The following is an 11,552-nucleotide window of genomic DNA, read 5'->3' on the forward strand; positions in this document are numbered from 1 at the left end:
GTGCTCGTCCCTGCTGACCTGCTCTGACTCTGAACTGGAAACCAGTAGGAGGAAGACACACTGCTCCAGTTCAGCCTGGTTCTCTCAGTCTCTGTCTCTTGTGGATGATTCTGAGCTTCAGAAGGAAAATCGACTGAATCCAATCGGTTCACAGCTGGAAAAAAAATCACATGAAAGAGTGAGTGACCCGACACTAATGTGAAGTATGTGTAAGATAAAACAGCTTCTGTGTTTAAGTCACAATGGTTTTGTGTAAATACATGTGAATAAGTTGGGCTCCTCATTTCTTTTTTTATTATTGTGTCTGTTGTTTTTATTTAATAACTATTTACTACTTTTCTACCATTTGTCTTGTCACAGATAATGTTTATGACTTTAAAAAAAGGGTTAGGGTTATTTGATGGAATGGTATATTTAATTAATTATGTATTATATTAATTTATTGTTTAATTCACAAAGATTTTAACATGTTTATGTTCCCATTCATTTTTTGCAGTTTTAAAATACATGTACCTACAGTTTCAGTCCTGATGTAAAACACTGAAACACCCGAACATATGTGAACAGCTGCTGTGTTGAATAACTTCTGAGTGCTGTGAATAATCAGCCCAAACAGGCCTGTAGTCGCTTTATCTGGCATCAAAGGTCACCTCAGCTACTTTAGATCTACTGAATGTCATTCACACGTTTAAACCAATCAAATCCCTTCCTCTCCTTATCACTCAGATCAAGCAAAAACTGTCATTTCCAAACTTCATTATTGATCCGCAGAAAATTTGGTCAACTACGATTTTGGCGGTTGATTACTGACATGTGAAGGAAATTTCCGGGTGATTTCGGGGGCACCTGAAGGCACCATGAGATTCGGCCTCAGTGAGGTTGTTGGCTGGGGGCTGTCGGGGGGAGGAGGGGCCGGTCCAGACTCCAGGTCACTGTCGGACACACCTCTGCAGAAGGTTCAGTCCCTGAGCCGCAGCAGCCCGGATCACTGAAGACAGGACGAGGACGATGAGGGAGATGAGCGGGACCATGGCCGATACCGAGACCCGGTCCGGGTCCGGTTCTGACGAGCTTGTCTTTTTCGTTAACGGCAAGAAGGTAAAAATAACTCAATATTCAAGTTAAAACAGTTCAATTTTATATGGAGTTCTGTATTTCACTGATATTATATATATTACATTATAATCCTATGTGCAGTTACTCTGTGTTTTAACAGCTTTAACGTTTCTATTATATGAATTATTAATTATTAACAATAACATCATTAATAATAACCCCATTAGATTCTGTAGGAATCTACTTGATACTGAGCTCATAGTGACACACTGATCATTAAACCATTATATTCTGAGGGTTTAAAGCCATTGTCTTGTACTTCATGGTGTTTATATCTACAATAATAAATCTGAAATAATTAAATAATAATAAAAGTAAATAAAATGTGTCAGTAGAATCTGTCTGTGCAAGTTCTCATTCGTCCAGGTCATAGTTATCTCTTTCTCAGATTAAATCGAAGGCAACTGGACTTGTATTTGTCTGTGGAAGACAAAGAGAGGAAATATAAACAATATGAATTAAAAAATGTAACAATAAAATATTTACATGAAAGTGTGAAGGGATGTTATAGAAATAAATATGTACACTATATCATTTTGAATGAATTAAATTAATAAATAAATCAGTTTTGCACAGTTCAATGTGCATTACAAAAAGTATAATAAATAATAAAAGCATAAAATAGAAGTAAAAGCATAATAAGAAAACAGATTTAGTCTCAGAAATAAATAGAAATAAATTACTTTCTTAGTTAATCAGGCCACACACACTTTAAAATTCATACTTTTATCTCACTTATCGTTGTCATCTGAATTATTCTTTCAGCAGCACAAACACTTTAAACCTGAGTTGAATTAAATGTTTGTAAAATCCTTCATTTTCTGCTTGTGTGTTTTTGTGGTGCAGATTGTTGAGAAGGATGCAGATCCTGAGATGACCCTGCTGACGTATCTGAGGAGGAAACGTATGATCACACATATATCTAAAATATAAACCGTATCTATAAATACAGCAGCACAGGCAGAACTTCACCGAGTACATGTACTTTATTAGACTTTGGCAGCGAATGTTTTTGTCGCAACAGTCAAAAGGTTTCCTGTTTCACAACTTCTCCATCACAAAGCTTTCGCTTCTTATTTTTATTATCGTTTTTTGGCTCAGATTTCTGGCTCGCGTTTGCACCAAACCTCTGACGCAATCAACCGAGGGAAAACTGTTTCAGTGCTTTAAATTAGTGATTTATTATAGAGTTTGGTTTATTAGCCTTCTCATGGAAAATACAACATAATGAGTGACTGTCTGAGGTCGGTGACTGTCTCTGAGATCAACAGTCAACAGGTCAAAGTCCAAAAGAAGCTTTAAAAAAAGGTTGTATTTTTTTAAACAGCTGTAAAGATAAAGACGGGTTTATGCGTATCTCTAGCAGATTTCCTTCCTGGGTTCTGTTTTTTTCCAGGACTGAAGGAACCCTGAAAAACACAGTTTACTTCTACCTTAATTTACATGGCAACAGAAAATCCTGCCCTCTGATTGGTCGATGAAGGTTTCAATCAAACATAGTTCAAGTGAACAGTTTAACCTCCGTCCTTAAGCAGGAGTCAAGGCGAATTGAAGGTAACCATAGGTAACCACAACCCCTGGAACCTCTTCAAGGAGCTCACACATCTTCTCAAGAACCCCTGAAACCTCCTGAAGTACTGGAGCACCCTCACAGATCTCAGAGGACCACCCAGAGGAGCTCCCTCAGAGACCTCAGTGATCCCTGAAAGACCATGGAAGTGCTTCAACTCCTGAGCCCCTAAAGCACCACAGTGTCCCTTCAAGGACAAGGAAACCTTTTTGGGACCATTTGATCCTCTTCAAGGACCTGGTACCTCATGTGGTGTCCCAAGGGTCCCTGCAGAGATCGAATGGTCCTTGATGAGATCTCTGGAGTCCTTCTTAAAGACCTGGGACATTCAAATCATTTACTGAAGATGATCACCTTACTGTCAATGATTCCCTGTAAACTGTGTGTGTGTGTGTGTGTGTGTGTGTGTGTGTGTGTGTGTGTGTGTGTGTGTGTGTGTGTGTGTGTGGTGTGTGTGTGTGTGTGTCAGTGGGTTTAACAGGAACAAAGTTGGGCTGTGCTGAAGGCGGCTGTGGAGCCTGCACCGTCATGTTGTCCAGATACCAAACACACACTCAGCAGCTGCTGTATCCTTCACACAGTGTGTGTGTGTGTGTGTGTGTGTGTGTGTGTGTGTGTGTATAAATGTATGTGTGTGTGTTGATGATGAACCATACCATCAGCTGCAGTCATGTGCTCTCATCTGACATCAGGTCTTTGATGATGACAAACTGATTTCACGGCTGATATAAACCCGATGTGAGCAGATAAATGGTCTTTAACTGCATTTAGTCATTACGCTGTTAACGCCTGTCTCGCCCCCCTGTGCTCCCTACACCTGGTCGCCGTGACGACCGTGGAGGGCATCGGCAGCGTGGCCCGAAAACTACATCCTGTGCAGGTAAAACACAGTCTCACACACACTGACCTGAAAGCTTTGCTCATGTTAAAGCTGCTTTGATACCTTTTGGCCACTGGAGGGCAGCACTGTTCACAATGACTTAAAAATACCTGTTAAATAAAGTCCTGCCTTTAATAAATCTTCAGCCTTTAAAAAGTGTTTGTAAATAACATTAGCATTTTAAAGTTGGTGAGGTGTTAAAATGTAGAGTAGGATCCAACCTCATAATTATTATAAATATGTATTTTCCCGTTCAGGAGCGAATAGCGAGGGCTCACGGCTCTCAGTGCGGGTTCTGTACTCCGGGGATCGTCATGTCCATGTACGCTCTGCTGAGAAACAACCCCACGCCCAAAATGGCCGACGTGGAGGAGGCCTTCCAAGGTAGACTGTCTGTCGACTGGCTCGTCTGAATCAAGAGTTTAAACCTGATTGGTTTTGTCTTGAGATAATTGTCAGTACCATCTTCTTTGCTTTAGCCTCTTTCATTGCTTTAGATAGCTCAAGTAGCTATGGGATTATGGGATTTGTAGTTTTTCTTGATGTAAAAAATAAGTATAAATAATTACAATGGTGCCAGGCGGCTCATTTTCATCTGTCCAGATGTGATGCAGCTGTTGTACAGAATAAATATATTGTATATGTTAGGATAAAAAAAACAATTATTAAGGAAGGACAGTCATTCTATTAGAGGTTGTTTTCATCAATGATGTTTGTAGAAAAATAGGCCAATATTTACTTTTATGACCAGTTACACAAAATATATTTTTAAAATCTATAGCTGAATCTCTTCATGTCAGTATATTTATTAATATTATAGTATAGTTGTAATATACTGTGTATAAGTAAACATGATTTCAGTTTAACGGCGACTGGGTTCATGTTTGTTCAGGAAATTTGTGTCGTTGCACCGGGTATCGACCCATCCTGGAGGGATACAAGACCTTCACTGTGGTGAGGAACATATACAAACACACACTTACTGTATGTGTGTGTGAAACACACACTCAGATTGTGTTTCTGCCTCCAGGAGGGGGGGTGCTGTGGTGGCAGAGGGCGTGAAAATGGCTGCTGTATGACCAATGGGAAGGGAGCTGAGAAAACCTCAGAGGAAGACAAGGAGGTACGTCTCTGTCTTTCTGTCACATTTTATAAATTCAGTTTTTAAAACAGCTTTTTAATTGTTTCTGTGTGTTTTTGTGCAGGAAGCCACGTCTCTATTTAATGCAGCAGAGTTTGCACCTTTTGACCCCACACAGGAAGTCATCTTCCCCCCTGAACTCATGGTAAATAACTCCCACAATACAACACAAACTTATTATTAATTATAAATTCATTATTTAGTGGCAGTGGAACAGTTTGTGAAGTTAAACTGAATTTATTTTTCATATAAACCAGGACATCATCAGCGTACAGCAGAATGTAGTGTTTTGTTTTAGATGTGGTGCAAAGATGATGATGATGTCACTTCCTGAGGATGTCATTATCTCTGATGTCCCTCCAGAATAAAGCTCCAGAGAAACAGAAGCTGCAGAACTTCATTGAGAATCCTTCAATTGTTAATTTTCCTTCAGTATCACAGTGATCTAGTGGTAGTTGAACATCATGATACACTGCAGACAGGAGCTGATCGCAGCTGATTCAGCTGCTGTGAATGAGACAGTTTAACTTCATGTGAACAGACACAGACAAATAAAAAACACAAGGCTCAAGTTTCAGTCCAAACTCTCTCCTAGTCTAAAGCCCATTGGTTTGTTTCCTTCTTTCCTTTCCTCCTTCCTTATTCCCTTCCTTCCTCCCACCTAGTCTCTCTCCAAAGGTCAGATGTCGCATTCACTGTGTTTCCATGGCAACCGGGCAGTGTGGCTGCAGCCCAACAGTCTGGAAGAGTTTCTGCGTCTGAAATGGAAACATCCAGACGCCCGAGTCGTGGTGGGAAACACTGAAGTGGGTCAGTCTGTTTATCTTTCTCAGACATTGATTCGTTCATTCGTTCGTTCGTTCATTAAGACATTGTGTGCTTGTGTGTGTTCAGGTATTGAAGTGAAGTTTAAGAACATGGTGTACCCGGTCATCCTGGCTCCAACATTCATCCCTGAACTGAACGCAGTGACTCACACTGAGGACGGTGAGATACAACTTCTGATATTACTGCTCCAAACGTAAACTAAAAACAAAAACAGATGAAATATGACTCAACACTTGAAGCCACACCAGCTCCTCCTGCTAATTCTGTCTTCAAACCAGACGCCTGAAGATTTATTTCTATGATATTTCTCCCATCACTGACCATTAGCTCGCCAGGTCACATTAGCTATGAACCGAATCCAAAACCTGATGTCGGAACACGTTAAAATAAACACTGCAAACTGTTTGTGTGGATTCAGGGATCGTGTTTGGTGCAGCGTGCACTCTCAGCCACATGGGGGCGGTGCTGAAGCAGGCGGTGGAGACTCTTCCTCCTCATCAGACCGAAGTCTTCCTCGCCGTCCTGGAGCAGCTGCGCTGGTTTGCTGGACAGCAAATACGCAACGTGGCAGTGAGTCTGGATATCTTCTGTTGAGCAAAGCACTAACAGGGTTGCAGGTTTGAATCCCTGCCTCATATTGGTTGATTTTGAGGGTCCTGGAGTTTCCTGGATAGTTTAGGGGTGTTTGGACTGTGGAGCTTCTCCAGGAATTAGACAGAGCTGGTTCTTGTGCAGTAACATTAGTCCGTATGAAGATCATCTCATTATAAAATTGTCTGATAATGGTGATGATGCAGGTTAAAGACTCCTTTTCCAGGAAATAGACATAGCCCACGGTTAGTTCATGGGCCCTGAAATAATGAAGCTTTCCCAGGAAATACACAGAGCCGGTTCAGCTCTTGCTGTTGGGGAAGTACAGGTGATGATTGTGTTGTGGTGTTTTTCAGGCTGTTGGTGGAAACATCATGACAGCCAGCCCCATATCAGACCTCAACCCTGTGTTCATGGCAGCGTGCTGCAAACTCACACTGATGGACAAGGGTAACACACACACACGCACACACACACACACACACACACACACACACACACACACACACACACACGGTTTTATCTGTGAGATATTCCAGGAATCAGTTTCACCACTTTTTTTTTTTTTTACAGACATCAGAGTTCACTTATAGAAAAAAACACACACACACACACACACACACACACACACACACACACACTGCGGTCACACATACTTGAATTAAGTACATTATAAGTGTAAATAATTTGCTTCTGCAGTTTTTTTGTCCTCAACATCTTTATTTTGTATTTTATTTTGAAATCTTTCACAACTCATGTCACCCCTAGAGTGTGAACTTTATTTTGAAAGGTGCCATACGTAGTAATAAAGACATTTTTCTGAATACTACGCATCAGCTCATGATACTGTACGGAGCGTTAGAGAAAACTTCCTGTGAAATCACACGGTCACGGTGCGTTTACTTGCTCTGTATTTGTCAGGAGACTTTCAGGTGACCTTTAATCCAAAGTGTTGCGTATCTCCAAACTCCACAGTCAGTTTCTGCCTGTCAACCCTCATTATATAAGGTTCAGTCACAGCTTGTTCATTTGAGTTCAGGCTGTGTTCAGTGTCGCCTCCTCCGCTCATGAGTTCATTAAAAACACTTTTCTCGTCACATTTATCACTTTGTTGATTGCTCAAAAATACTAACTTTCATATATCCTCCAGCACTTAAAGGCAGCATTATAGTTAACCAACCATGCTTTCAAATCAGTGCCATCTAATGTGCAGTTATGCTCTAAAGCACTGATGTGTTCAGGTCCATCCAGTTAAACTGAGTTATTAATGTTTTCTGATGCTGTTTGAACAGAAATGAACACAGGCTGAGATTTTCTGTTGACAATCTAAAACTCAAACTATCCCATAATATGTTTGTCTTTTGTCTCTTTGTCTAACAACTGGACCCACAAATTACATTTTGTTCTGTGTTTGTACGTTTGAACCTGGTCCTGACCTTTAACCTCTGTGTGACAGACGGCAGCCGTCAGGTTCAGATGGACGACGGGTTCTTCACCGGTTACAGGAGAACAGTTCTGCGGCCGCAGGAGATCCTGCTCTCCATAGAGATCCCCTACAGCGAGAAGGTAGATACAGCGTTGCCCTGGCGACCACCATGTCACCTAGAAACCGCACTCTGTTACCTATCAACTCTATGAGTCACCTAGCAACTGCTAGAAACCACTGAAAACCACCTACAAACAACTGCCATTTACCTAGCAACCAAATCAGTCACATAGCAACCACTGTCAGACATTTAGCAACTTTGTCCAGTCACTAAGCAACCACTGGTCACCTAGTTACCATGGCCTGTCATATGATAACTAATGTTTCAGTTTCCAGGCAACCAGTGTCAGTAACGTAGAAACTTTATCGGTCACCCAGCACTTTCATTCATTGTCAGTGACTTTGACAACATTGACAACCACCAACAGTTACCTAGCAACTACTTCTCAGTCACCTAGCAACCACTGTGACTGTATCTGTTGCTGTTCAGACTCTAATTCTCGTGTTTTCATCTTTTCCCGCCTCAGAATCAGTTCATATCCGCCTTCAAACAATCGCCTCGCCGTGAGGATGACATCAGCATCGTCACCGCAGCGATGAGCGTCACCTTCGCTGCCGGCACTAGTGTCGTCGAGGACTTGAGGCTGAGCTACGGCGGCATGGCGGCGACCACTATGCTGGCAAAGAAGACAGCGAACAGACTTCTGGGAAGGTAACACACACAGACACACACACACACACACACACACACACACACATACACACACACACACACACACACACACACACACACACACACACACACACACACACACACACACACACACACACACACACACACACACACAGAATCAGGGTTAAAGAGATAAAGAGAGGGAGGGTGTAACTCTCTGTCATCCAGGTGCTGGGGGGAGGAGCTTCTGCAGGAGGCTTGCTCCTCATTGGCTGAGGAGATGACCCTCGACCCCTCTGCGCCGGGCGGCATGGTGACATACCGGCGAACTCTGACCCTCAGCCTCTTCTACAAGTTCTACCTGACGGTTCTGCAGAAGCTCCAACAGCAGGTCAGACATAAACCTTTATATTGATCTGATCTGATCTGATCTGATCTGATCTGATCTGATCTGATCTGATCTGATCTGATCAGGGTCAAATAAATGTGTTTTTAAATGTTGTGACCGTCGTATGATTCATGAGCTGAATTTAAAAAAACAAAAAACAAAATGAAATTCTTTAAAATATTTTAAGTTTGACATTTAACTGATTGTAACACGTTTTCTTTTTTATTGGTCAGGGTGTGAAGGTGGAGCGGGTCGGGTCAGACTGTCTGAGCGCCACAGAGATTTACCATCCACAGACTCCGTCCAGTGTTCAGATCTACCAGGTCCGACCACGCTCACTTCCACTCATACCACACTCTTACTGTGGAAATATTGGACCCAGTGCTGGGAATATTGGACTTCACAATAAGACTAAAAATGCTGTAAATGGATTATTTAAAACAAGGACTAGAAATTAAAATCAATACATGTAACTGTTAATACATTTATGAGTTAATATTTGCACATAAATGTATGACTATATATATATATAGAAACAAACATATAATAATTAGTAATAAGTATTTACTACAGACTGTAATCAGCTTATAAAACGCTCATATTGAAAAAGGCTTTAAAATGAAAAGGTTTTTAGTTTTGGCCAAAGATGGAAAATAATCGTGATCAAAATTTAGTTTGATTCTTAAAAAGATATAAATTTTCAAATAAACCAGTATTCCCAGTCATGGCGTCCTGGTGTGTAATTTCAAATTTTTCCACCAGGCGGTGCCGGAGGGGCAGGGCCAGGACGACGTGGTGGGCCGTCCCATGATGCACCTGTCGGCCATGAAGCAGGCAACAGGTGAGGCGGTTTACTGCGACGACGTGCCGCTGTACGAGAACGAGCTCTACCTGTCGCTCATCACCAGCAGCAAAGCTCACGCTCGCATCACGTAAGGCTCAAACCTTAACACTAACACACCTGTTCGACACACACCTGTGCTCTCTAACTCAGGTGTGCGTGTTGTAGCTCCATAGATACGTCAGCAGCAGAGTGTTTGCCTGGCGTGGTCTGCTGTGTGTTTGCTGACGACATCCCCGGGTCAAACGCCACCGGACCCATCGAGTATGACGAGACCGTCCTCGCTGACCGCCAGGTGTGTTTCTGTTGTTTTATCCAGCCAGTCAGGTGACTCCGTCAGGTTCAGGTTAATGATGTGTCCCTCCTCTCTGCAGGTGACATGTGTGGGCCACATCATTGGCGCCGTGGTGGCCGACACTCAGCTTCACGCTCAGAGAGCCGCCAAGGCCGTCAGGATCCAGTACGAAGAGCTGCAGCCTGTCGTCACCATCCAGGTGAGAGCAGCAACACCTGAGTGAAGTGAGACTAAACTCGTCAGGTAACATGCTGCCAAGCTGATGTTGTTGGTTTGATTGACAGGATGCCATCGCCGCCCAGTCCTTCTATCAGCCAATCAGAACCATCCAGAATGGAAACCTGGAGGCGGGGTTTAAACAGGCCGACCACATCCTGGAGGGTAGGACTGTCTGTCTGTGTGTGTGTGTGTGTATCAAACTTCCTCCTGATCCCAGCTGATCAGGTATTGATAATTGATTGATTCATTGATTGTCAGGTGAGATACACATCGGAGGTCAGGAACATTTCTACCTGGAGACAAACGTCACTTTGGCTGTTCCCCGAGGAGAAGACGGAGAGATGGAGCTCTTCGTCTCCACTCAGTCTGCCTCCAAAACGCAGGTAATACTACACAGGTAATACTACTGCAAAACACAGGTAATACTACACAGGTAATACTACTGCAAAACACAGGTAATACTACACAGGTGATACTACTGCAAAACACAGGTAATACTACTGCAAAACACAGGTAATACTACTGCAAAACACAGGTAATACTACTGCAAAACACAGGTAATACTACACAGGTAATACTACTGCAAAACACAAGTAATACTACTGCAAAACACAAGTAATACTACACAGGTATACTACTGCAAAACACAAGTAATACTACTGCAAAACACAGGTAATACTACACAGGTAATACTACTGCAAAACACAGGTAATACTACACAGGTAATACTACTGCAAAACACAAGTAATACTACTGCAAAACACAGGTAATACTACACAGGTAATACTACTGCAAAACACAGGTAATACTACACAGGTAATACTACTGCAAAACACAAGTAATACTACACAGGTGATACTACTGCAAAACACAAGTAATACTACTGCAAAACACAGGTAATACTACTGCAAAACACAGGTAATACTACACAGGTAATACTACTGCAAAACACAAGTAATACTACTGCAAAACACAAGTAATACTACACAGGTAATACTACTGCAAAACACAAGTAATACTACTGCAAAACACAGGTAATACTACACAGGTAATACTACTGCAAAACACAGGTAATACTACACAGGTAATACTACTGCAAAACACAAGTAATACTACTGCAAAACACAGGTAATACTACACAGGTAATACTACTGCAAAACACAGGTAATACTACACAGGTAATACTACTGCAAAACACAAGTAATACTACTGCAAAACACAGGTAATACTACACAGGTAATACTACTGCAAAACACAGGTAATACTACTGCAAAACACAGGTAATACTACACAGGTAATACTACTGCAAAACACAAGTAATACTACTGCAAAACACAAGTAATACTACACAGGTAATACTACTGCAAAACACAAGTAATACTACTGCAAAACACAGGTAATACTACACAGGTAATACTACTGCAAAACACAGGTAATACTACACAGGTAATACTACTGCAAAACACAAGTAATACTACTGCAAAACACAGGTAATACTACACAGGTAATACTACTGCAAAACAC

At 41.8% G+C, this 11,552-nt stretch overlaps 1 protein-coding gene across 1 annotated transcript in view; it reads left to right on the top strand.

The window, feature by feature from the left end:
* The first annotated feature begins 847 nt into the window (after positions 1–847).
* xdh (xanthine dehydrogenase) overlaps positions 848–11,552 on the top strand; it is a 16,814-nt gene continuing 6,109 nt past the window's right edge. Inside the window, exons 1-21 of the mRNA XM_056370667.1 lie at positions 848–1,098; positions 1,963–2,020; positions 3,156–3,252; positions 3,458–3,566; positions 3,824–3,950; positions 4,459–4,520; positions 4,597–4,689; positions 4,772–4,852; positions 5,373–5,517; positions 5,602–5,694; positions 5,954–6,105; positions 6,483–6,576; positions 7,583–7,692; positions 8,140–8,324; positions 8,514–8,676; positions 8,907–8,996; positions 9,436–9,605; positions 9,683–9,809; positions 9,889–10,008; positions 10,094–10,190; positions 10,287–10,411. Of these exons, the coding sequence (XP_056226642.1) occupies positions 1,009–1,098; positions 1,963–2,020; positions 3,156–3,252; positions 3,458–3,566; positions 3,824–3,950; positions 4,459–4,520; positions 4,597–4,689; positions 4,772–4,852; positions 5,373–5,517; positions 5,602–5,694; positions 5,954–6,105; positions 6,483–6,576; positions 7,583–7,692; positions 8,140–8,324; positions 8,514–8,676; positions 8,907–8,996; positions 9,436–9,605; positions 9,683–9,809; positions 9,889–10,008; positions 10,094–10,190; positions 10,287–10,411 (2,388 nt within the window). The 5' untranslated portion in view covers positions 848–1,008. The remainder of the gene's footprint in view (positions 1,099–1,962; positions 2,021–3,155; positions 3,253–3,457; positions 3,567–3,823; positions 3,951–4,458; positions 4,521–4,596; positions 4,690–4,771; positions 4,853–5,372; positions 5,518–5,601; positions 5,695–5,953; positions 6,106–6,482; positions 6,577–7,582; positions 7,693–8,139; positions 8,325–8,513; positions 8,677–8,906; positions 8,997–9,435; positions 9,606–9,682; positions 9,810–9,888; positions 10,009–10,093; positions 10,191–10,286; positions 10,412–11,552) is intronic.

The sequence above is a fragment of the Seriola aureovittata genome, chromosome 24, assembly GCF_021018895.1.
Source record: "Seriola aureovittata isolate HTS-2021-v1 ecotype China chromosome 24, ASM2101889v1, whole genome shotgun sequence".
NCBI classification, from domain to species: domain Eukaryota; kingdom Metazoa; phylum Chordata; class Actinopteri; order Carangiformes; family Carangidae; genus Seriola; species Seriola aureovittata.